The sequence below is a fragment of the Falco rusticolus genome, chromosome 6 (genome assembly GCF_015220075.1).
Source record: "Falco rusticolus isolate bFalRus1 chromosome 6, bFalRus1.pri, whole genome shotgun sequence".
NCBI classification, from domain to species: domain Eukaryota; kingdom Metazoa; phylum Chordata; class Aves; order Falconiformes; family Falconidae; genus Falco; species Falco rusticolus.
The window spans coordinates 63271931-63296620 of record NC_051192.1 but is presented as its reverse complement, the minus strand read 5'-3'; the positions used below and the strand labels follow the sequence as shown (position 1 = coordinate 63296620).

Here is a 24690-nt window from a genome sequence, read left to right as displayed (position 1 = left end):
ATACCTGCATTTATAAAGTGGAACTGGATCACGATAACCTACCAAAAATCCTTAAAAGTATTTAGTTCTACATACATAAGCACACATTTCTGTCTCGAGAGTTGTTCAGTTTTTTCTTGCTTATACTTTCACAACAGCAACATCCAAACACACTTTTTAAAAGACATAATGATAGCAATAATAAAAGACCTATCTGAAGTCAGAAAAGCACTTTGATAGTTTACAAGACCTTTATTTTCAAAAACATAACATTCTTTACTGACCGCCTCTCACTACAATAAAAAACTCCACTTAATCACAACAGTAAATGGTCCAAAACCACGGTATGCTTCCTTTTTACCGTGGTGACACATTGTGACAATCAACAGTTCAGCCTGGTAATCCTGGTCTGGTTTTACAGTTATCTATTTAAAAAAGAATTGAAATATCTCATCTACGGTACAGAAATACATGCACAGTTCAATGTACTCCCACATTTCCACCCTTTAAGCCAGAGCAGACCAACACTGAAGTTGTCTGCAAGCCTTTTGGAAAGATGTAGTGTCCTTCTGCTGAATATGGGAATTATTTTCCTTTGAGAAAAGGAAAAGGCAAAGAATCTAGTTAATTGAAAATGAAGAAGAAATGTTTATATCAACTAAATCAAGAAATATTATTCAATACTTCTGATACTATTACACCGTTCAAGCACAGCTAACAAAACCATTACTACTAACATAATAGCAGGTACTACAGTTTGGATGGGGCTGTTCATTAGCTCCAAACCAACAAGAAATTTACTTTATAAGGAAAAATAAGGCAAGCAAGTGTTGTCCGAAAAACCTCCCAACCGTATGGCATAGTACCACAATATCATGAGCCAGGCAGCAATTGATAATTAAGACCACAGCAACTAATACAGTGTTTGCACGTAAGTTTCTCCAACATCACTTCTGCTTCTTTTTCCTCATCTCCTTCCCATTTTTCATGTGCTTCATCTATCCATCGAAATAGCTCTCCTCTCAAGGGCCATATTGGACAGGGGCTATACTTTCATTATTTCTGCAGAGGAAAATAGGCTCTAATAGTCTATTCTGAAATCTTACAGCTTTATAATAGTACAACAGCAGTATGAGGAAAATTGCGTAAAATAATCCAGCCCTTGTCCTAATAGCCTGCTGTTGGATCAAACTAAAAGAGACTGAAAACACTGATGTAAGACTAGCCTTTAACTGTATTTCACCAATATATCATTCAAACTAAAAGGTGGAGGTAACAAAAATAAAAATATCAATCATTCAAGTTCCATATTCACTGTACTCTACCTCCTTTGAGTCCTCACAGTAAATGTAGTGCCTCACCAGATCAGCATCAATGTCTACTCTATTGCTTTTAAGGGAGAGTACCAAGACACACAGGAGGAAATAATAAGGGGGGGGGGGGGGGGGGGGGGGCGGGGCGGAGTGGGGAAGCCAGCAGCATTCCACGAAAAGCACTTTTAAAAATTAGCAAGACAGAGCTAAAACCCAAGGCATAGGGGATGGGAGAAGGGTATACACAGGAACAAAGAGTTATTTTTTTGTAGTCAGAAAGGCTGTGAAATAAGCCCCTGGGAACCAAGAAGGAGCTAACGGAACAAGAAGAGTGTTATGGTTCTCGTTTCTTACCTGTATTCACACATTTTTATGGGCAAGTGCAACATAGTAATATAACAAAAATAATTTGGAAGAATTAGATTTCATGTTTAGTAGATTGGTATTACATTTAGAATATGACTTTTTTTCCTTCAAAGTTTTATGTATTATTTAATTTAAATCACAGTAGACAAATAAGATTGGAAGAAGCTGTGAGAATTTTTTTTTTCCCTTTTAAATATCAAATATCAAGTCTAATGTTCCCTAGCTTTGCTGGCTGCATCTCTTGGAGATTTAAAAATAAATACATTGAGAGCTCCAGAACTTTAATGGGTTATGAATATAAACAATTGAAGAGGCTCTTTAAGACTCATTAAGTACTATAATTAAAAACAAACTGACAAAGCGCATACAGATTAGCGAAGTTAGATTTGAATACAGGTCTTTCTTGTAGAGATCCCTCATCTCCTACAGAATTGCAGTAAAACAAGTAAGGCTCTCTACAGCTGAGTGGGTCATAAGCAAAAAAGGGAGACCACCACATGAACTCATTGCAAAGATACAGAGTTAATCAGTGACAGTATCTCTCTTTCTCTCCGCGGCTTAACTTTTAGCACCTTCTAACTACAATTGCAAAGGCTTCTCTACTTGCCACCCTCTAACTAGAAATTTCTTGTCCAAGTACAATCCTCCATTTTATAGCCCTTCTAAACTGCACCTGTAGAAAGCTCCTTGCTTCTAGAATAACTCCAATGCTCCCTTCCTTCTCCAAAATACGCTAGTTTTAAAGTTGATGGATAAAAGGTACTCCAGAATTAGCATCTAAAGTAAAAAAAAAATTTTCTCCCTTAACTCTGTAATTAGCCTGATTTTTGCATATTTTGCATATTATGCATAATTGCATAAATATCTTGTCATGAAGAATTAATATGGATACAAGCATTCTCCAAATCATGTAAAAACATTTCTGCCTTTAGAATATACATGTGTGATGCCAAAGATAATCCGCAACAAATACAAAGCAAATCTTAACATTCTGCCTACTCATTTTTGGCAGTGCTCAACTGAATAACAAGAAACTGTAAGAAGGCAACAACTATCAAGGGCTTAAGTTCAAAAAGTAAATCAGAGCACACCAAAGGCATACTCCAAATTCACTCAGGTGTAAATTTTTGATCCATGCAGCCTTCTAAAACGTCAGTATTATACCACAATCATATTAATCCTATGCAACTTGCATTGAATTTTCCTGCTTGAAAAAAAAAGCCCACAGTAAGTTATAGAAGTAGTTCTAGTTATAGAAGTAGTTGTTTTTTATTTATAGTATTCCATACTACTGTTCAACTTGGAACCAAACATACCCACTCAGCTAGACAGACTCTTTAATATGCAGCACGAGTGAGCAGCCTTTGTGATTACTTCCAGTTCTCTCCAGGACCTTCAAATACAACACAGAAACCAGCTAAACACAACAAACAGGCTGTCAGGAAAAGATCAAGTCCAGAAGACTTGCTTTTACTGCAAAACCAGTGTGACTACAACTAGAGTCTTGAAGCTTACCACAATCTTCCAATACACCAACACCCTTCTTTCAGCTGTTTATTTTCATTACCTCTCCTTGGATGTACTGGTAAAAACGAGGGGGGGGGGGGGGGGGGGGGGGGGGATAAAGTAATTGGTGTTTAATATAGCCAAGCTGATGTGACTGGAGACTCTGAATGCCTTTGCATAATGGTTTTCAATATTATCTCCTCCCCAGTCTGTCCCTCCCACTGGGGAGGATGGACCTTTGTACAGTGAAAAAAAGCCCACTGACAGAGGGCTAGTTTTCACTAATTTCTCATGATGGATCCCTTTTAAGTAGTCAATGGTTAAAAATCATTGCTTTAGTACAATCTCAGTTTCCCCTGTACATGTTTTCTTAACATTTCCTGACACCAGACTAGCAGTTGCTCTCGAATTCACATTGGTCATGTCAGCTTTTTGAAGTCATCTTCACAGTATGCTCCCAGCAACAGTGATCATCCAACTCAAGTAAAATACTCTGCTAAATCACAAATGCAGCCAGAAAGAAAGTTTTCCAATATATTATCAGCTAATCCCGACAGGCTGACAGACTCTAGAGGATCTCTGATACGAGGTCAACAAGGAACAAAACTTCAGAATTGATACTCAGAATTCAGCGATACCTACAAGAAATTCAGACAGAAAATAAGCTGGGCTTATAAGGAAAATACAAATTATCTGAATTAAGTAGGAGAAAAATCTAGTTCAGTTTGTGATGAAAGTTAAGAACAGAGCTGACTAAATGAAACAGTTGTTTCAAGATTACCAGGAACAATCACATGCTTGTGCCATACCACAGCTCCAGTATTTGTGTATGATGTCAACAAATAGAAAATAGCTCTTTCCCCTAGCAAAGTAGTAGTAAGAGGAAGCTTTTATCTTTGATACTAGAATTATTACTTCCTTATAACACGCTGTTTCCTCTGACTTGTGTGTTCCGTACTCTAATTGATAACAGCTTACAAGACTAATACTTCTGAATATATTTTCTCTGGGAGTTAGATACCAACTTCTTTGACTAGATACACCCAGCATTATTTATTTTCATTCACACAACAGTTCTTACAGAAAGGTGGTTTCCTGACTCTTTGTATTCATGGATGTTGTTGACTACAGGCTTCTCTAGACAGTGTAACTTCATGAGAATGCAAAAAACCAAAACACCAACAGCAGTAAAGCTAAGATGCTTATAAGACAAAACCATATTGAACTCCATACATAATGTTACTAAAAAAATTTCAGAAAAACAGGTGTCTTATCCAGGTGTCCAGGGCTACACTCCCAAATCTTCAACTGACAGCTGTAGCTCCAAGTGATTCAAGCTAACTGGCTAGGTTTATTGGACGATATTTTAAATCTTAAAATCAAACCTACTCCTTTGCATTTAAAGGTAACTAAAAATCTAGATACACGATCCATGAAAAGCAACATTAGGATCAATTCTTGTCACAGCTAGGGCCCACTTATCTGATGGATAAATCTGACAAGAGAAAAGACAGAATCATAATTAAATAATCTCCCTGTTCACACTGGTATGTTAGCAATGTCATTATGACAATAAACAAAATGAAACCTGTACAAAGGTTTTATAAAAATCAGGGTATGTGGCACAAATTAGAAGGAGATTAACAGCGTTTTTTAAAAAAAAGAGGTGCTCAACAACTGAAGTTACATGTACTTTTTCTACCAATCTTTCAGCAACTGTGATCTCTGAATTTGGAAATTATTTAGCTAACTCTTGGGATCAATACTCCAGCCCCCCAAAAATGTCAGTGGTCTTTAGTCACTGGCCTCAGAAGTGTCATTCATCTTCTATTAAGTAGTATCGTCTGCACAATGTGAGCATCTTCAGAGCTTTTGTAGTGTCTGAGCAACATTTCTTGGTACTTCCATTAGTAAGGATCAAAAGAAGCAGTTGAGACAAAAACACATTTTGCCCTAGAACACAAACTGGACTGAAGTAACTCGTAGACTCATGACTAACTTTCCTTAAGTTTCTTTTGTATGGAAAATTAAACACAGTTTAAAGAAATCTTACCATCATGAATCTCAAATGCCAAACTAGTGATCTTCTGTGTAATTATCATCATTGGACTGTTACAAAAAAGGAAGAAAGAATAATTTAGAAAAAAGTTCAGGATTTTCTTTCATATGCAAATAACATCAGGCAAAGTTTATACTAATAGTCCAAATTAGTTACTCGCAACTGGAAGATTTTCAATGCAAGGACAAAGCAATTAGTTTTTGGAGCTCAAACCATTACAGAGTTTTCAGTGCAAAAGAATTTAATCCTTAGACAAAGTATTTGATAACCCATGCCTTTTATTGCTGCCTTCGGTTCCATAAACATGGCCAAAGTGTTTCACATTTATTTTCTACAACATAGTTTATTTTTTTTTACAGTGGGAAGAGTGAAGAACAAAAGGGCAGTAACAGCAATTATATGCATTGTAAATTAAGGCAACAGTAAGCAAAAATAAAAAAATATACCAAAGTTGAACAGTACTATGCATGCAGACCACTTCCACTGTTTCTACTAACACCTGGTCCTATGCTTAATTTTTCCATCTAGAATTATTATTTGCTTCAAGTAAATATAGCTGGCAAAACAGAAACCCAGCGTAATTATGCTGGCTCCAACACAGTTTAGTTTGTTTTGAATTTTGTGCACTTGAGCAGATCCTAAACTGTCCAAGAGATATTTTCCCCTGCTAAGAAAGTCAGGTTTACACAAAGAAATTATTCCATCTTTGTAGCATCTAAGCGTTTTTTGACTGACATAAATCCCAGCACTGCTAACTGGGGGGAAGGAGAAAACAGAGAAGAGCATGAAGTAGGTTACCAGAATTTAGAAATTTAACTTGGAAATCAGATCTCATAAATGTATCATGGATTGTATTTACCTAGTATTCATCTAGTAATATCTGAGCTGGAGATAAACTCCCCCCCCCCCCCCCCCCCCCGCCCCCAACCAACAAAAACACTACAAAGTAATCATACTGTAGGATGGGCACAGAGTTTTATTCAAGTCTTTTGATTGCACTGGGCCTTTTTATGACACATTTAAGTTGGCACAGAAAACCAACCCAACAGTCATCAAGTCCTTCACTGACAGGGCTATGCCAGTATTTTGCCAAATGGCTCGGTCTGTCAAATTAATTTTTTTTAAGGTTAAGTTTACTTCAAAGCACACAGTATTTCCAGTCCTCAAAATGCAACCAGGGAAAAAGGTTTTTCTACTGTATAGCCGTGTGCCAAAATCCTGATATTGAAGCTAGAGTGACAGGCAAGGGTCAGCAAGGAAGAAACCTAAACAAGAACAGGCAGTCTGGGAAATCTCTCCTGTCTCTTTCTAGCATTTGACCTGCAGACCTGCCTGGTGCTGACAGAAATCCCCAACTGATTCTCATCATAATGGGTTTTTCTTGTGTAAGTGGGTATGTGACAGCATGGATCCTGCCTGGCGGAAGGACGGAGCCCAGGAGGAGCTCAGTCAGACATTTATTCTAGCAGATACATCTGTCATTACTATCAGAGCAGACCCTGCTATTTCTTTCCTTCTCAAGTGGCTATTTGGCTGAGTAGCAACAATCTAGAGACTAAAAGAGGAAGAGTCCTTCCTGGAACAGTGAGGCTGTGAACCAGGATTTTAAACGATCCCTTGTAGGTGCTGGCAGAAAGGCAAAGGAGGTGCTGGAAGGCTCACTGGCAGCTGGGATCTGTTAGTACTGAAGCCAGGACCACACAGCTCTCTACAAGCATTTGCACCTCCAGCATGAGGTCTCCTCAGCTTTCTCCACTGTCAGTACATTGATACCTTTTTTCAAAGTTTTTGCAGATTCTCTGGGCTTGGCCACCTCAGATAGGCATGGTATTCTAGGAGAAATATCTAGGTAAACAGACATTCAAAGCTTTTTTGTGGCTAACCACTATATGAATCCATGCCAACATCTTTGGAAGAACTTGCTGGTACTGAGATTCAACAGCTAGTTAGGCAGCTTTTGTTATTTTCTTGAGCTTACTCTCTTCCCCTAGAACTTGAGAAAATTGACAGAAGATAGCCCAATTCTTTTTTCTGCTCCTGTTTTGGAAGTAACCTCTGTCTCATGACCCAAGGGAGCTGACAGAGTATACGCCAGACATTTAATATGATATGCATACATCAAACTGGTGCATGAAAGGATGGTTTAAATCAGGCAGCTCAAATGTACCGAGTTGGATCTAGGCTTCAATACAGTTCTATCCAGGGCACAGGTCTCCTAAGTCTTTGGACACGTTAAGACCTAGCAGGAATTTCTGAGCTAACACCAAACCAAGACAGTCACAAAGACAGCTGCTATCTGAAGGCAGTAGTTGCGTTTGAGCAATGGTGTTCTCAAGTTCTACTAACAGTTTGGAGAGCAGCAAACAACAAGTGCAATTACACTGCTTTCAGAGTCAGCTCAGAGCTTCGATCACTGCCAAGGTTGTACGCTTTGGCCCTACAGTGAACTGGAGGGGACAGCATTTGGGTTACAGGTCCACTTTTAATGGTGAAATCTAATTCAACATCAGTAAACCTAATTTTAAAGTGCCTTTATGCGTATGTCTGTGTTGCAAGCTCTCATTACAGCCAGTGGAGATCTAGTCAATGGAGTCAGGGGCATGCGGCAAGCGACCCAGTTCATATCAAGGTAGATACTTAGTGGTGGGTCAGCTGAAATGCTCTACTGTCCAGACCGATCAGATCTCTGCTGACTACACTTGAAACTTAGATATCTGGCTGAAGGCAGACACTTGGATGTAGGCATACATGTAGAAAGATGTTTCAGAAGGTAAGACCCAGCTAAAAATGACAGAAATTATGAACTTAACACTTATGAACCTGCAACACAACACAGGTAACACTAAACTACAAAGACCCACTGCCATTCATAGTATTCCTGAAAAGTATGTAATGCATTTTTTTTTTTTAAATCAGACTAGCAAATGCTCCCCATCTCTCTTTTCCAAAATACACACTCTCCTTTAAATCTACAGCACATCACAGTAGCAAACTTCTTTATACAAAATGCTGTACTTCACTTCTCTGTGTCTGCAGTATAAAGAACAGTCACTAATATAGTTTATTTTTACTTTACCTATTTAATTCTGTTTTGCTGCTGTACAGCTCAAGTCAAATATAGGTTTAAGTTCATTATGTAAAATGAGAGCACATACAGACAAAACGTCTTGTGTCCAAGGGCTGCGTGATGACTACACCATACAGGTGCCTTTCTCCTTACCTTTCTCCTTCTGGAACACCTAACATAAAAGCAAAACAGAAAGAAGCTAAAAGCTAAATACCATAAAATATTCCGTTTTTCCTCACATAGTGGTATCAGACTGTGCCAGGCATGCAAATACATCAGATACAACTCAACTTTCATCATGTTATCATGTGTGGTAACATAAAATTTTAGAGGAAGAAAGAGAAGTAAAAAAAATTTCCACAGCCACCAAATCCTTTATGCCCTTCAGACAGGCACAGAAAGCAACAGACAATGCATTTGTGGTTCTAACAAGACAACTGTTTCCAAAATTCTCAGTTTGCACGATTAAAGCATAGGTACATATATATTTCTATGTGTGCCAATACACACATACAGAGCTTTCTCCCAAAGTTCAGAAGATAGACACACTTAACCTGGACAAAGAACCATAATAGACAGCGTCCCTTAGGAAGATAAGATGGAAAGATTGATTTTCTCCTTACCCAGAAAAATCAGCAGAATACTGTCCATAATCAAAGATATAGACTCTAGTAATTTGGCACACAGTGAGGTATCCCAAAGCAAAAACAAAGCAATACCTGGAAGGAAAATGGGGAGAAAAAAAAAAGGCTTTTTAATTAAAAACCATAAACATTTCTCCACTGAATAAACTACCTTAAGTAGAGTCTAGTCTCCAACTCTTTCTAGTGACTATTAGATAACTGGAATGTGCAACTCACCTCCATTCTGACTGGGGTTTTTTTGGCAGTATTTATTCTATGCAAGCACATAGAATTTTTTTTTTTTTTTTTTAAAGTGTGCAGTACTAACTTACAAATTCTGTTGTCATTAGCCAAAACATTTATTCACATAAGTAAAGCATTTGATTTATAATTTCAACACCACTGTAAAAACTGGAAGTCCTATAAAGTGTAAATTAATCTGTTAAGCTTTTTTTTTTAGTTTAATTTTTGTCTATATGAGTATAGAAGTTTAGCAAATTATACATCAGTTTCCACTGCATGTGCTTCTATACATTCAAAATTCAGCACCACAGATCCCACTACTGTTGTCTTCAAAGTAACTGGAAAAAGCAGTTACTTTGTAAATACACAGATTAAAACATGACTGTAAAAGGAACAGGATGCCTTTATGCCTCCTGTTAAAGCGGATCTTCAGCAAATGTAAGAAAAACACTGATAAGAACCACCTTACGTAAGTATTATACATTTAATTTCATGTATCATCTTTTCAGATCAGGGTTGGGATTACTCCTCCCGCCTTCTTAATATGTACAACAATTGAACAGTAAGAACTGATTTGCCAGTACACTGCACAAAATGTGCCAGATACTCTTTGCAGTCAAAAAGGATTGTGAATGCCAGCAGGAACTTTCTTTTAGGACTAATCTTTCAGGAATTCATGTATAAACTTCACAGTCTTGAAGATTTCCATATGATAACTTCAGAAACATTCATGGTAATGAAATCAAGTACCTGTTCCACGTTCACAAGACCAATACGCAACCCCTACAGCAGGCCACATTGCACATTCAAAGTCCAGTTAGAATGAAAATATTCATACATCAAACGGAAAATTATGACTAGGACTGGGTTTAGGTGAAATAGTGAGGGACTCTATAGGAAGACTTTGGAACATGCTTTTACTTTCCTTTCCAAATAGACATTTTTGCAAAAAAGTTTTAACATAATAAATTCTAAAGTCTTAGAAATTATTCTTCAACCTAGAAGTTGTCACACAGGACACATGCAGTTTAACCTTTAATTAAAATTGTGTTAAAGATAAACAATTCAATATTTTAAAACACCTAGCTTCCAAATTACAGATTACTTTATATAATAGTAGCTACATTAAACCACACTTCTTGCTTTTTTGAAGAAAGGTTTAGGGTGCCTGTTTTAGCAATAGTTTACTTTCCATTTTGATAAATCTTAAAAATCCAGAAACAGTATTATATTGGGTGGGTAACTGGTACAAAAGTGTTTATAACAAGCATCCAACAAAATTACAGAATAATTTGATCTAATTATGAGCCAGTTATTTCAGCAAGTAAAACAATTCAACACAATTAAGTAGTATGTAGCGGACTGCAGATATCAGAAATATGATATAATGTAGAACTTTTTTTTTTAAATTTGGAATTAAAATTTTCCTAAGGTATTTTAAGAAAAACTAACCCACCCACACCAAAAAATCACCCAGGTTTCACACAAGTGAGTGTGAAACTGACTCATACTTTCTCATACTGAAATCAGTCCCAGTTCTTCCATTCACTAAAAATTCTGTAAGCTTTTCAGCTTTACCAGCCTCTTGATTTATATACTAAACAGCATCAGATTAAAAGTAACTTGTTATGTGTAGAGATACCTACACATACTCACCCACAGATACCATAAAAAAAAAGCCAAGAAAAAATTAAATATTGTAGGTTTAAAAGAATCTTAATTTTATCCCCACTGGCAAGATCAGGTATTTATAAACAACAGTCTATTCACAATATATTGCAATAGGTCTAGAACAAACAGAATTACAGAAGTAATGCTAACTACAGCTTTTATACCTTAAAATGCTATCCATAGCAGCAATATATACTTCGTCAGGACAAGAAACACAGTTTATACATTAGTGGATTAAGTGTACACACTCAGATGGAAGAAAACAGACACCAGTTTCTACCTTATACAGTTTAAGTCATGAAACATTTACACTGTTTTTAAACAGGGCTTTACAAAGACCTCCTTCTGCAAGCAGAAAAGCTATGCTGGCAAGTACAGCTAAAGAAAAACTAACAAATAACCCAAATGAAGAAAAGCACTGAGAATTCAGGAAACCTAAGGAATTTACATAGTCATTAGAATACAGTCCTGCAGCCTACTATGAACATGAAACCACAAATTCCCATTTCTTTCAAGAAACAGGTCATTATTCTTGATACCTTTTAAAGGGTTTGCATTCAAGTTCAAGATATATCCAGTGATTTTACTTCTTGCATATCTTCCACATGCTGCACTCAAGAGGTTTGGGATTTCCTCATGAGCACTTCCTCAGTTATTCTCCACGCATTCAAGTGATTCATAAAAATGACATTCCTCTTAAGATTAACTGCAGTGATAGTCAATCTTACACCAGTTCTACGTACATGAGGAAACTGAGAAAAAGATTACGTGGGTCTGAATACCAAACTGGGGAGATGCACAGTCAATTTCTGGGTGAATTTAGATTTTTTTAAAGATGACAGCTCTAGTACATTTCAGTCACACACAGATGCAAGTGCTCTGTACTTCTGCATATCAAACACAGGTGTTCCATGAAAAGTGAAAGATTGTATTTATAGCTAATACAAGTAGTTTAAACCACTTTGTAGTGTCCTGCACTTAGGAACACAGACTGAGGCTGCAATGCTACCTGAATATTCCACAGTGAAACATGTAGAGCAGTTTAAAGGTTACATCACTTGCAGGTTCCTGTGGTTTAAGTGCCTTCCAAGTTCTGTGAAAAGTCCAGTTAGAAAGAACAGCAACAGAAAGAGCACAATCCTTTCTTGCCTTTGTGTTTATGGAGCATATGGGTTTGGTATCTGCTGACCAAATTGTCAGCCACCTGGGACTTCCACATACCCTCTGAAATAGATGTTAGCCATCATAACTGACATGGTAGGATTTCTTGCAACATTCAGTTACTATCCACGCTGAAGTCACGGTGCAGAAACGGAAGGGGCAGGGGGAAGACGCTCAACAGTCTTGCTGAGATTCCAGATTCCATTTTACAATCTAAAACAAAAGCTGTCTTCCCACAGAGCAATGAAACTTGCTGCTACACTGCGTTCACCAAACACAACTATGAATTTTAACTCTCTCAGCTATGTCAGCTCCAAGTCACATACAGCTTGGAAGACAACAGGTTTTTTAACTGATGAGGAAAACACAGGAACTTGGAACCCAAACAATGCTTTTCACCTTCCAAGTGCATCTCTGCACATTAGCCATGCCACATGACATCCCTTGTTGTTGAGAAATGTCATTTAACCGGGGAAAATACAGCAACATGTTCTCCCTAAAGGAGATTTAAAAGGTTTATGACAGCTTGCATCATTCCTGTTGTTTCTCCTGCAGGTTTGTGGTGTCATTTGCAGATTTGTAAAAATCCAGCTTTACTTCAAAAATTTTAAAACACATCTGAAAATGCTTTGAAAACTTTCTAAAGTACTCTTACTACATTTCCTACCCTCTTCAAAGACTCATTCACCAAAAACACCCCTTAGATCAGAAAAATTGAGTAAGGTTTTGCAGAGCTCAACCACATGAAGTTGTACCCAACTACAATGAAATTAATCATAGGCTTTGCCTGAATGCAACAGTTTTACCCAAGGCTAAATTTCCCTTCCTGTAGAAAAGTAGTTGGTCTTAAACAGGGGTCCTCAAACTACGGCCCGCGGGCTGGATACGGCCCCCCAGGGTCCTCAATCCGGCCCCCGGTATTTACAGACCCCCCCCCCGCCGGGGGTTGGGGGGGGAAACCAAGCAGCCACAGATGACTGCCTGCCACTTCATCCGTGCGCCGGCCCCCTGGTTAAAAAGTTTGAGGACCCCTGGTCTTAAAGGTCAATGTTACTCTATACCTGCTACTCTGAATAATGTTGTTGTGAGCAGAACGACAGAAGTCATTCACACGGGACATGAACAACTAGAAACAAGTCACAAAGTTGTTATTATTACAAATAAATTTAAGATAAACTGACCTGCCATGAATACTGTATTATATACAATAAAAAAACAAAGACATTCATTTAGAATATGTTTATCTATCAACAGATGCACCAAAGTCAGATGTGTCTCAGAGACACTGCAGTACTGAAGTAGCAGAAAGCAGAACAGATTGTCTGATAAGGCTAACTTCTGATTTAAAGTTTAAAAACTAAAGAGATTCTAAGCAAATAGTGGATAACCTATTATACAGGAGGGCTTTTCTTATACAAGTCTGCCATATTATGCTTTAGTTCCTTATTATTTTAAACTTCCCAGAGCAGTAAAAATAATATTTAATATGTTCTATCCATAAAATTCTATCATTCCTTTAAAAAGAAGTATATCAACTAATCAAAAGTTTCCTGAAGGTATAGTCTAACATCTCATACATAAAATATAATGTATAACATGCTATACACATATATGTCATACTAATGTATGAATATAAACATTAAATAGATTATATTTATATAAATGCATATTATAATAATGCAATTATATGAATTATATTAAGATAATTACAAATAATGGTATAAAATTATCTTATATAATATATTGATCTATTAGTATATTAATATATATAAATTAAAATATATTGAAAATACTAAGTCAGCATCCTCTCCAAGCAGTACTCTACAGAAGGGTGCTCATCAAAAGAACTTCTGTTTAATTTATTAAAAAAACAAAAAAAAAACGCAAACAACAGATTTTAGGGCTTTTTATCTGCATATGTAGTGATAGGACATAGGGTAATGGCTTTAAGCTGAAAGAGGGTACATTTAGGCTGGACATGAGGAAGAAATTCTTCACTGTGAGGGTGGTGAGATGTTGGCACAGGTTGCCCGGAGAAGCTGTGGCTGCCCCATCCCTGGAAGTGTCCAAGGCCAGGCTGGATGGGGCTCTGAGCAGCCTGGTCTGGTGGAAGGTGTCCCTGTCCATGGCAGGGGGTTCGAACTAGGTGATCTTCAAGATCCCTTCTAATTTAAACCTTTCTATGATTATAAGAACAACTGTAAGTTCATTCTAGAGCCTTGTATCCGCTGACAGGCAAGCCAGGCTGCACAGGGGCCCAGGCTAACCATAACATCAGCTGACTGTATTTTCATAACGAGAGGTGGGAGTTGCATTTTTGTTCATTTTACACTTGTGGGGGACTCCACATCTTAGTTATAAAATATCTGCTCAAGTACCCACCACACCTATCTCTGCACAAAATGTGGCAAAAATAGAACTGTGCCCTTGACAAAAGAACACTTTGGGAGGTGTGAGAACAGCTTCTGTTATTTTAGGCTCTTCCCATGCAGCGGAGGTCGACAGCACAGTATGCTATTGTGCTGGGAAAGAGTTAAATAAAACAATCAAACCCGGGGCACTTTTTCACCAGCTAGTTGGCACATACTGTGGATGTAGCCTTGAAATAAGGGTTTCCTATCCAGTCAAGATCCACTCCTTCCATTATGTTCGGATTTTATTTTTTTAAAAATGTGTAATCATTCAGTTTCAAAAGGCAGACCTGTCCACCGTGTAACATTATACTGCTTTGAATAGCCTCTGTGTTTTCCCATGCCCTGTGCTGAAAGCTACTGTCTGGGCTTGCCTGTTTGTTTTCCCTACTGTTTCTGTCAACATAAAAAACAAACTAAAAAAATTATTAAAGTCTCTGCTGTCAAAACTGAATTCTTATCAAAATGCAGCTACAGTAATTGTTTAAATTCTAATGAGCATAGTTAGTTTTCATTGTTCACAGGAAGAAATTCAAGTCTATGCAGTTAGAAAGCCACACAAAGCCACTGGACACAAGGCTTCATGAGCTCAACTGCACCCAGAACCACCCGCAATGGTTTTGCTAGTTTTGTTTATTACACATTCTCTGCAAGCATTATCACTTGCCTAATGCATTTTGATGTTTTGCTACATAGTGGCAACATAATGGCCTCCTAAAGTGAATCCTGAACCAAGCCAAATTAAATTATTATTCCATTTGTAACTACAGGCCATATTCCAAATGCAACATTAATATATGACAAATACAACACAGGTATTCTTGTCAAAAATGCATACTAAAAAGGTTGGTAATTTCCACATACTCCCTAAGTTTACATTCTCTGACTTTCCAACCTCTCACCATGCTCCCTCCCAGTCTGTAATGTCTCAAGGATGAGATCAGTTTCAGGCTCTCCTACAAGGGAAAAACAATCGACAATGAAGCGGGTTAGGATGTGTTGGTGCTTTCATTTCTTCCCTGGGATGGAAGAAACATGTTGTGTGCTTCATTCTTCCCATAAATCTCCAAAGGAACATGGAACCAGGAAAGGTGAGAATAGAAAAACTGATTTGATCCCTTACCAAACTCAAAGCTGAGAGCTGAAGCTGACCCTGTCCAAAATCTTAACGTTAAGCTGGGATGAGACATGAGAGGTCACCTAAGTTCTCCCTCACTTTAAAAACCATAGTGTCATTTCAACCCCTATTTCTGCAATCTCTTGGAAGTGTAACAGCAAACAACGCAGATAAGAGAACCAGACCTGACCTTTATCTTTTCAAAAGTTGACAGTAGTTCATAGCACTTAAAAACATGCACAAATAAGAAAGCCTAACAGCTTCACAACACAAAATACGTAAAGGGAGAACTCCCTGATACTGGAATCAGCCTTACAAAGCCCAGATAAAGGAAGGAAATTCTTGACACATCTTCTGACAAAGATGAGTACTCATAACTAGAAATACAACGGCTGCTACGTTCCACAAACACTTCTATGCTGGCGCTGTGAATTTACATCTGTTCATCCATTTTTTCTATGCAATTTTCTATGTAATATTTCCACAGCTATACAATGTTTTAGCATCACAGCATGGAAGTGATTTTATCCTTCCCCCTTGATAAAGTAAGCTTCTTTCAAATGTCAGAAACATGTCCAGAACCTTTACTTTCATAAACCAGAAGCCCATAGAGCACATAGCCAGAAAATGGGTCTCCTTTTAGGAACTGGGCAGCAACACTTCGTATTTTTAAGGAAATAAAGATGTTACTATGTAACTTTGACAATAATAGGACTAGTGGAAGTACTATTTTGAAGTACAGCCCTACTAGTCATAATGGCTTAACAAGTGTAAACTAGAACCAAGTAACACAAAATATTCTGCAAGACTAAATCATTTTATTTCAGTGGACCATAAAGCTTTATACAAGAACTCACAGCCAGTAAAACAGAACAAGTTCTCTGCTGGCAAAAGCACAGTGAGGTCAATCATTAAACCTGCTACTGCTGTAAACTCGGTACTTGGCAAATTATCATCTTGGATAAAGATAAGAACTGTTTTGTTTTCATTCACCCACTCATCACCCTGCTTCTAGCTCCACGCCCCCCTCATACCCCATGCCCATCCCCATGTGCTGCAGCTGTTGCTCCTTCCCCACTGCAGAGCGGAAAGGATTCCCAGCTGTCTCAGCCCCCCAAGCTCTGCTGCAATCCCACATCCTTGCCTGGAGACACAACACCTGAGACAAAGGGCACAACTGCAACACCACCGGGGGAGAGGGGGAAGTTTTGCTCAGTCATGAGGTGATGCCAGCTGGAATTTGTGTTCAGCCGGCCAGGAGACATTTTCTGCATGTGTTAAGGATGGCAGCAGCTGGGAAACATACCGCATATGATTTGCTGAGGTGGTTCTGCAGCCAGAATCAGCACACAGAGCAGCTAGCAGATTAATAAACAACCCAAATCCCTGCAAGATGGAGTACACAAAGTGGAAGGCCACAGGAATCAAATTTAATTACAGGAATGGAATATTTGAATGATTCCAGTATCAAAGGAAAGCCGGGAGTCTGTATTAACAACCTAACACAGCTGCATTTCCTTTTAACCCACCTCTCAAACAAACACCTCTTTTACAAAGGTACTTTATCAGAAAATGTGATGGTACTCTATTTCCCACCCTGTTTCTTGATTTGCCTTCAGGAAAGAGTCAAAACAGTTCTTTGATGTCAACTGCCAGCCCCACACCTGGCCTGACCTGCACCACCAGAGATGCAGCTCTATTCCTTCCCAAGCTCACCTACCCCAACACCATCTCACAATCAGACACACATCTCAAGCAGCACAATATCTGGAATAAACGCTTTTCTGAAAAATCCAGTTTACTTAAAATACAGCTTAAATGAAATGTCTGCTTTGCTCTGATGCTTAACGTTGCTTTAACCTAGAAAGACCTATCCCTTCAGATGACTTGTTTAATTTCTCCCCAATTTTCTATACACCCACCCCACCCACCCCCCCAAGATAAGTTAAAGCACCACAATCACACAACAATTTCATATCTTAAACATCACAGAACAGTCAGGGATGGAAAGGACTGTGGAGACCATCTAGTCCCACCCACCGCTAAAGCAGGTTCCCCTAGAGCAGGTTGCACAGAGGCACATCCAGGTGGGTTTTGGATGTCTCCAGAGAAGGAGACCCCACAGCCTCTCTGGGCAGCCTGTGCCAGGGCTCTGGCACCCTCCCAGTACAGAAGTTCTTCCTCATATTCAGGTGGAACTGCCTGTGTTGCAGTTTGTGCCCGTTGCCCCTTGTCCTGTCGCTGGGCACCACTGACAAGAGCCCGGCCCCATCCTCTTGGCACTCGCCCTTCAGACATCTGCAGGCGTTGGTAAGGTCCCCTCTCAGTCTTCCCTTCTCCAGGCTGAACAGGCCCAGCTCTCTCAGCCTTCCCTCACAAGGGAGATGCTCCACTCCCCTCAGCATCCTCGTTGCCCTCCGCCGGGCCCTCTCCAGTAGTTCCCCGTCTCTCCTGAACTGGGGAGCCCAGCACTGGACACAGCACCCCAGATGCAGCCTCACCGGGGCAGAGCAGAGGGGACAATGACCTCCCTCCACCTGCTGGCCGTGCTCCTCCTAATGCACCCCAGGGTCCCATTGGCCTTGGCCACCAGGGCACACTGCTGGCCCATGGGCACCTTGCTGCCCACCAGCACTGCCAGGCCCTTCCCCGCAGAGCTGCCTCCCAGCAGGCCAGCCCCAGCCTGTACTGGTGCGGGGGTTTATTCCTGCCCAGGGGCAGGACCCTCCACTTGCCTTTGCTGAACTCCATGAGGTCCCTCTCCGCCCAGCTCCCCAGCCTGCCCAGGTCTCGCTGAATGGCAGCGCAGCCTGCTGGGGTCTCAGCCACTCCTCCCCGTGCTGTGTCACCAGCAAACGTGCTGAGGGGACACTGTCCCTTCACCCAGGGCACTGATGAATCAGTTGAACAGGTCTGGACCCCGTACTGACCCCTGGGAACACTACGAGCCACAGGCCTCCAGCAGGACTCTGCACTGTTGATCACAACCCCCTGAGCTCTGCCACTCAGCCGGTTCTCAGCCCACCCCGCTGTCCACCCATCTCACCCACACTGCCTGAGCTTACCTGTGAGGGTGTTGTGGGAGACAGCATTAAAAACCGTGATGAGGACAAGGTAGACAACATCGCCCACTCTCCCATCATTCCATCAGAGAAGGCTATTAGGTTGATCAGGCATGATTTCCCATTGATGAAACAATGCTGACTACTACTGATAATCTTTGTTCACATGCTTAAGAGAGGACATCGAGGATGAGCTGTTCCAACTCCTTTCCAGGGATGGAGGCTAGGGTGACCAGCCTGTCATTTCCTGTGCTATCCTCCTGGCCCTTCATGAAGACTGGAGAGACCACTGGCTTTCCTCTAGTCCTCAGGCACCTCTCCTGTCCACCATGACCTTTCAAAAATGACGGAGAGCAGCTTAGCAATCATGTGCCAGCTCCCTCAGCACTTGGGGATGCATCTCATTGCAGCCCATGGATTTCTGGGTGTCAGATTTGCTTAAATAACCTCTAACCCGATCCTCCTCAACCAAGGGCAAGTCTTCCTTTCTCCAGACTTCCTCTCTTGCCTCCACAGTCTGGGATTCCTGAGGGGTGAAACTGTGTTCAGTAAAGACTGAAGCAATGGGGACATTCAGTAACTCCACCTTCACTGTGTCCTTAGACACCAGGGCACCCACATCATTGAGCAACAGGCCCATATTTTCCCTAGCCATCCTTTTCCCACTTACGTACTTGAAGAAGCCCATCTTGTTGTCATTGACATCCCTCACCAGATTTAATTCCAAACAGACCATAGCCTTGTCACATTCCTGCATGTTCTGACAGTGTTCCTATATTCCCCGGCCCTTTTTCCACATCATTCATCTATGTAGGCCTCCAACCCTCTTTGCTTGATTCCTTACTCATAGGGATGCACCTATCTGAGCTTGCAGGAAGTGATGTTTCAGTACTAGCCAGCTCTCTTGGATGACACCCCCCCCCCCTTCCAGAGCCCTAACTCATGAGACTGCTCCCAGCAGGTCCCTGAGGAGGCCCCAAGTCAGCTCTCCTGAAGTCCAGGGTTGCAATTCTACTTATTGTGCTGCTGCTTCCATGCAGAATCCTGAACTTCACCAATCTCATAGTCATTGCAGTCAAGGCTGCCCCCAACCTTCACATCCCCAACCATTCCTTCTTTGTTTATGAGTACAAGGTCCAGGAGCACAATTCACCTCCTTGGCTCCTCCACCACCTGCATCAGAAAGTTATCATCAATGCTCTGCAGGAGCCTACTGGGTGGTGTATGCCTAGCTGTGCTGCCTTTCCAGCAGATATCTGGGTGGTTGAAGTCCCCCATGAGAACCAGGGCCTGTGACCATGAGGCTCCCTCCAGCTGTCTGTAGATGGCCACACTGACTTCCTCTTCCTGATCAGGTGGCCTGTAGTAAACACCCACAACTGTGTCACCCATGTGAATGTAACATCCACACGATGTATCAACTTCACCACTGTCACAGTATTCATCATGAATCTCTACATGTGATTCCGCAGGAGTATAAGTCAACTGTCTCCTCCTTCCAGCCAAGAGAACCTGTGGATAGCTCCATTTTCTTTTCTCCATGAAGCCTGACATAGGTTACTCCTGATTACAGCATGGCAACTTCTATTTTCATGCAGATTTCTTTTCTCCCATGTGACAGAAACACTGCTGACCATTTCCAGGGGGAATCTGAGATAATCCACAAAAACAGTGACATGCAATAGAAATGGCATGACATGAAACCAATTCTCAGCAAAAGTAAACTCTACTCATTATAGTTATTTGTGACATACAGTAGTCCTACTGCACGTAAGGAAATACTTCAGACTGGTGGTGGGAAGAATCAGTACCTGTAGATTGCTGCATGCAAGTACACAAGTAATCCATTACAAAAGCAGCCTTGCATTTATTTTTGGAACATTCTTCCTTCTTCCAGTTAACAATAGGAAAACAACAAAAAAAGAAAATTAACTACTGAATGACAGTCCAAGTCATGGCACAAACACTCACGGGAGTGTCATACTTTAACCCTAGGCAAGCAATAATTATTCAAAGCTGTATTTATGATCTCTCAGCTAGGAAGTAATTCATACTACTGGTTAATTCTGTTTTGTACAAACCAGAATATGACAAAATACAATGAGCTATTCTTTATGCAAGCTGAGACCAGTTTTTTTCTTGTCACAAACAGGGTGTCCAAGCAAACAAACTTCTTGCTCCCGAATCTTTTGTAACACTGACTTATCAATGAACAAGATCTTTTGCTGCTAGCATGACTGCCTGAAGGCTGCAAGTTATATACAAGGAAGGTATCGGCAATCATTTTGCCAGCTCAAAACCAAAGCTTCCTTTGTGAAAATTTTCATTACTTAAATTCCTTTATCTACAGGTAACACAAAAGTCACAAGAGAAATCTAAAAAGACATTTATGAATTTTAAACCTGAACTACAAAAAGAGACTCAGAAAAGAGGTTGTCTTGATTTGTATTTTTCATGACTGGTGCTAGTCTGAATTAGGAAGTATGTTCACATTATTTTTAATCATTATTCTAGACATTATGCAGTGAAAAACTCTGTATTAAGACACTAAAGGCCAAATACTACCACTTTGAAATAAGTCTCTTAAACTTAAAGCAACAGTCAAAAAAGTAATTTACATAATATAGTTTATACCTATTTGTAACATTATTTCCTGCTATGAACATATAGAAGCAGATCACTATTACTACGGCGGCAAAGGTCCCGCTGCACACTGGACAGCTGACCGTAACACCGCTCACCAGCCAGCACTGACAGGCAGAACCATCAGGAGAACGGAACACCAGCAACCTGGAAGACCCATCACAGACTCATCGTATGGTTACAAACAGGCGACTTAAACCAAGATCCACAAATGCAAGTGCTCCTACTTACACAGTTGTTCTTTAGGCTTTCAAATTCCCACTGTATAAAGCCACAGAACCTTAATGTTTAGGAGCTAAATTTACAGAGCTATTTCAGTCCCTCTGACTGCCACACCTGTAAAACACAGACAGTTACCTAGTTCACAAGAGCATTCTATAAGTGCGTGCTTTAAAGATTACGATTCACTGAACTGCTTTATGGTCACTGTTATAGGAACACCTAAATACTAAACTTTTCTACTCTCCAAAACAAATTTTTTTAGAAAGCGTCCAACATATGCATAAATTGTGTTCAAGCTAATTAAAATCCCTAATTTTCAGACAGAAGAGAACTTTAAATTTAATTCTAAGCATGTTACACTCTATAGTGTAACGCTTTGCGCTGGTTGTGTTTGGAATAGTTAATTTTCATCATAGTAGCTAGTATAGGGCTATGTTTTGGATTTGTGCTGAAAACAGTGTTGTTAACACAGGGATGTATTCATTACTGCTGAGCAGCCCTTGCACAGAGCCAAGGACTTGGCTGCTCCTCACACCACCCACCAGCAAGTAAGCTGGGGGCACACAAGGAGCTGGGAGGAGACACAGCTGGGACAGCTGATCCCACTGACCAACGGGATATTCCATACCGTATGATATCATGCTCAGCATATAAAGCTGGGGGAAGAAGAAAGGTAGTGGGGAGGGACAGGATAGGGCACAGTCGAAGTGATGGCATTTGTTTCCCCAAATAACCACTACACATGATGGAGCCCGGCTTTCCTGGTGATGGCTGAACACCTGCCTGCTGATGGGAAGTGATGAATCAATTCATTCCTTGTTTTGCTTTGCTTGCATGTGCGGCTTTTGCTTGACCTCTTGAAAACTCTTTATCTCAACCCTTGAGTTTTCTCACTTTTACCCTTCCGATTCTCTCCCCCGTCCCACTGTGGGGTGAGAAAGCAAGCAGCTGTGTGGGGCTTCGTTGCTGGCTGGGGTTAAACCATGACACCCTTCAAGCCTAAAAATAGCATGACTGCCACTCAGCCAGTTCAGCATACATCCAGAAGCCTCTACACTGCACTTGCCAGGAACGTCAAGACTTTGAAAAATCACATGTATTATAACAGTCAAGACAAACTAATCTGTAACACAAGCATCAGTGCACACACACTGATTATTCTGTGATGCCTGGCAGTGTCACTGCAGTTAAGCTTTATTCTGTGTTTTCATTATAAACCAAATTTGAAGAAAAATTTCGATTAAATGTGCATGTTCTGTTCTACATGCCTTAAAAAAACCAAAACAGTTTAACATGTTTGGGGTTCATGACACTTATTAGCAACTCAAGAATGTGAGTATAAGTGGACTGTATCTTTTTAGCAAGCAGAATTTTACACCGTTTTGGCCACTGAAATCCATAGGTATCTATATAGTCACAGATCGGAGTAATGGGAACTCCAGCATGAGGGGTTTGAATCTGCTGTATTCCATTTGTGTGAAACAAAACATATTGTGCTTATATGCCTAATTTTTGCCTTAGTTATTTAATTATCAATTACGTTTCCAAAATGTGACCAGATCTCATTTCTTGATCTGAAGACCACCAGGTAACACTCCAGCCAGGGCTAAATCGAAATTGCTATTCAATACTCAGAGTCCTAGCTCTGCAACCGTTTATAATGTTCTTGTTCTACTAGTGATCACTCTCCTTCTACCTTTAGTTGTTGGAATAGTTGAGAAAGCAATTCTGTAAAGACAGTCTTAGACTGAAAACATACTGTTCAGGCCTTTCTGTAACTGAGAATAGAAAGTTTAAATGGGATTCATTTGAAGAAAACATCAAGATGGTACACTTTTCAAACTTCCGCTAGGTGTTAGAGACAAATATTTTTTGCTGTAACACTGTTTCACATAGTCTTACACCAGCACACACATTTAAAGTAGAGAAAGGTAAGAGGAAGAAAAGTAGTAACAGTCTTGTGAGAAGAGCAGAGAATTAAAACCAAGCAAACAGACTGCAAGACTTATATTTTGCTTTGGTGAGTTCAGCTGAATGCCAGAACCTTGTCATACTTCATCTTTGTAGATACAAAGATAACAAGAAGTTTAGAGTGAAAAGGGATGGGAGAAAAGAATCAACAAAAGTCATCAAGCAGTACCAACTGTAAATGACACCTACAAGAGGGAGCTTCAGTCTTGTCACAATTCGTAGTCAATTAATTACTTAATAGCTAAAGACAATAGTCTTAAAATTTTCAGTTGCTGGTTTATTGAAGTATTTTCAGTCTATATGAAGGCTCCACCATGCCTTCCTAAAGGCTCTATACGAAGGCTCTACCGCGTGGATCAGATATTTCTATTATAACTGAAAGCAGCACATAGGTTAGCCTTCAGCTACTAGTAAATTAAAACGAGTGACACAGCCAAAAAATAAACAGCATTCCCTCAAGTTATTTGTACCTTTGCCAGAGAAGGCGCTTTTAGGAGATCATAAACATATTAGCACACCTTTAGACTAAACTCATTATTGCCACTAGATACAGACGTACTACACCTCTCCAATGACTTAATTTCTCAAGTTACTTCAACAGCAAAGCAATAAAGCCTCTGAATGCAACAACGCAAAAAAAAGTAAGAATGTATGTCTCATTAAATCTGTGACTGCAAGAATACAGGGACAAAGATTTTAATCCAAAGGAGTATTTATTTATCACTGCCCACGTCATACTGGACTGCTGCAAAAACCATGAGACCAGCTGTGCAAGGAAGAGGGAAGCCTCAGACTATCAGAACTGCTGTTAAGAAGCCCACAGCTTGGCATTTTGTTTTGTTAGCCTAAGGTATGTTTTATGGAGTGGTAATAAAATACATTACCTGTGGTCAATTTTAATTCAATGCGGACGATGATGCGTAGGGTAGGTTTTTGTTCTCAAGGTCCACTTTGACCTTTTATAGATCTACTCCTAACTGATGAGCAGCTTGAAGGAGAACAGCATACAATGGTGATGGTTATTCAGGCCCAACAGGATAAAGTCCTGAGTAACCTCATCTGACCCCACTGCTCATCCAGCTTTGAGTCGGAGGCTGGATCAGAGACCTCTTGAGGTCCCTTCCACGTGCAACCTCTCATTCTATGAGTTTATTCAATTTACATAACTGTTATTTTAATGGTTTATTTAAACATTAAATAATTAAACATAATCTTCTAAGATAAAATGGGGTAAAGAAAATAAGCAACTTTTTCTACTGAAGTTTGCCATTGAACA

At 40.0% G+C, this 24690-nt stretch overlaps 1 protein-coding gene across 1 annotated transcript in view; it reads right to left on the bottom strand.

The window, feature by feature from the left end:
- Window positions 1-24690, bottom strand: part of MBOAT2 (membrane bound O-acyltransferase domain containing 2) — a 100584-nt gene that overhangs the window by 30588 nt on the left and 45306 nt on the right. The window contains exons 4-5 of the mRNA XM_037392554.1: window positions 8914-9009; window positions 5218-5273 (exon numbers count right to left, since the gene is read on the bottom strand). Of these exons, the coding sequence (XP_037248451.1) occupies window positions 5218-5273; window positions 8914-9009 (152 nt within the window). The remainder of the gene's footprint in view (window positions 1-5217; window positions 5274-8913; window positions 9010-24690) is intronic.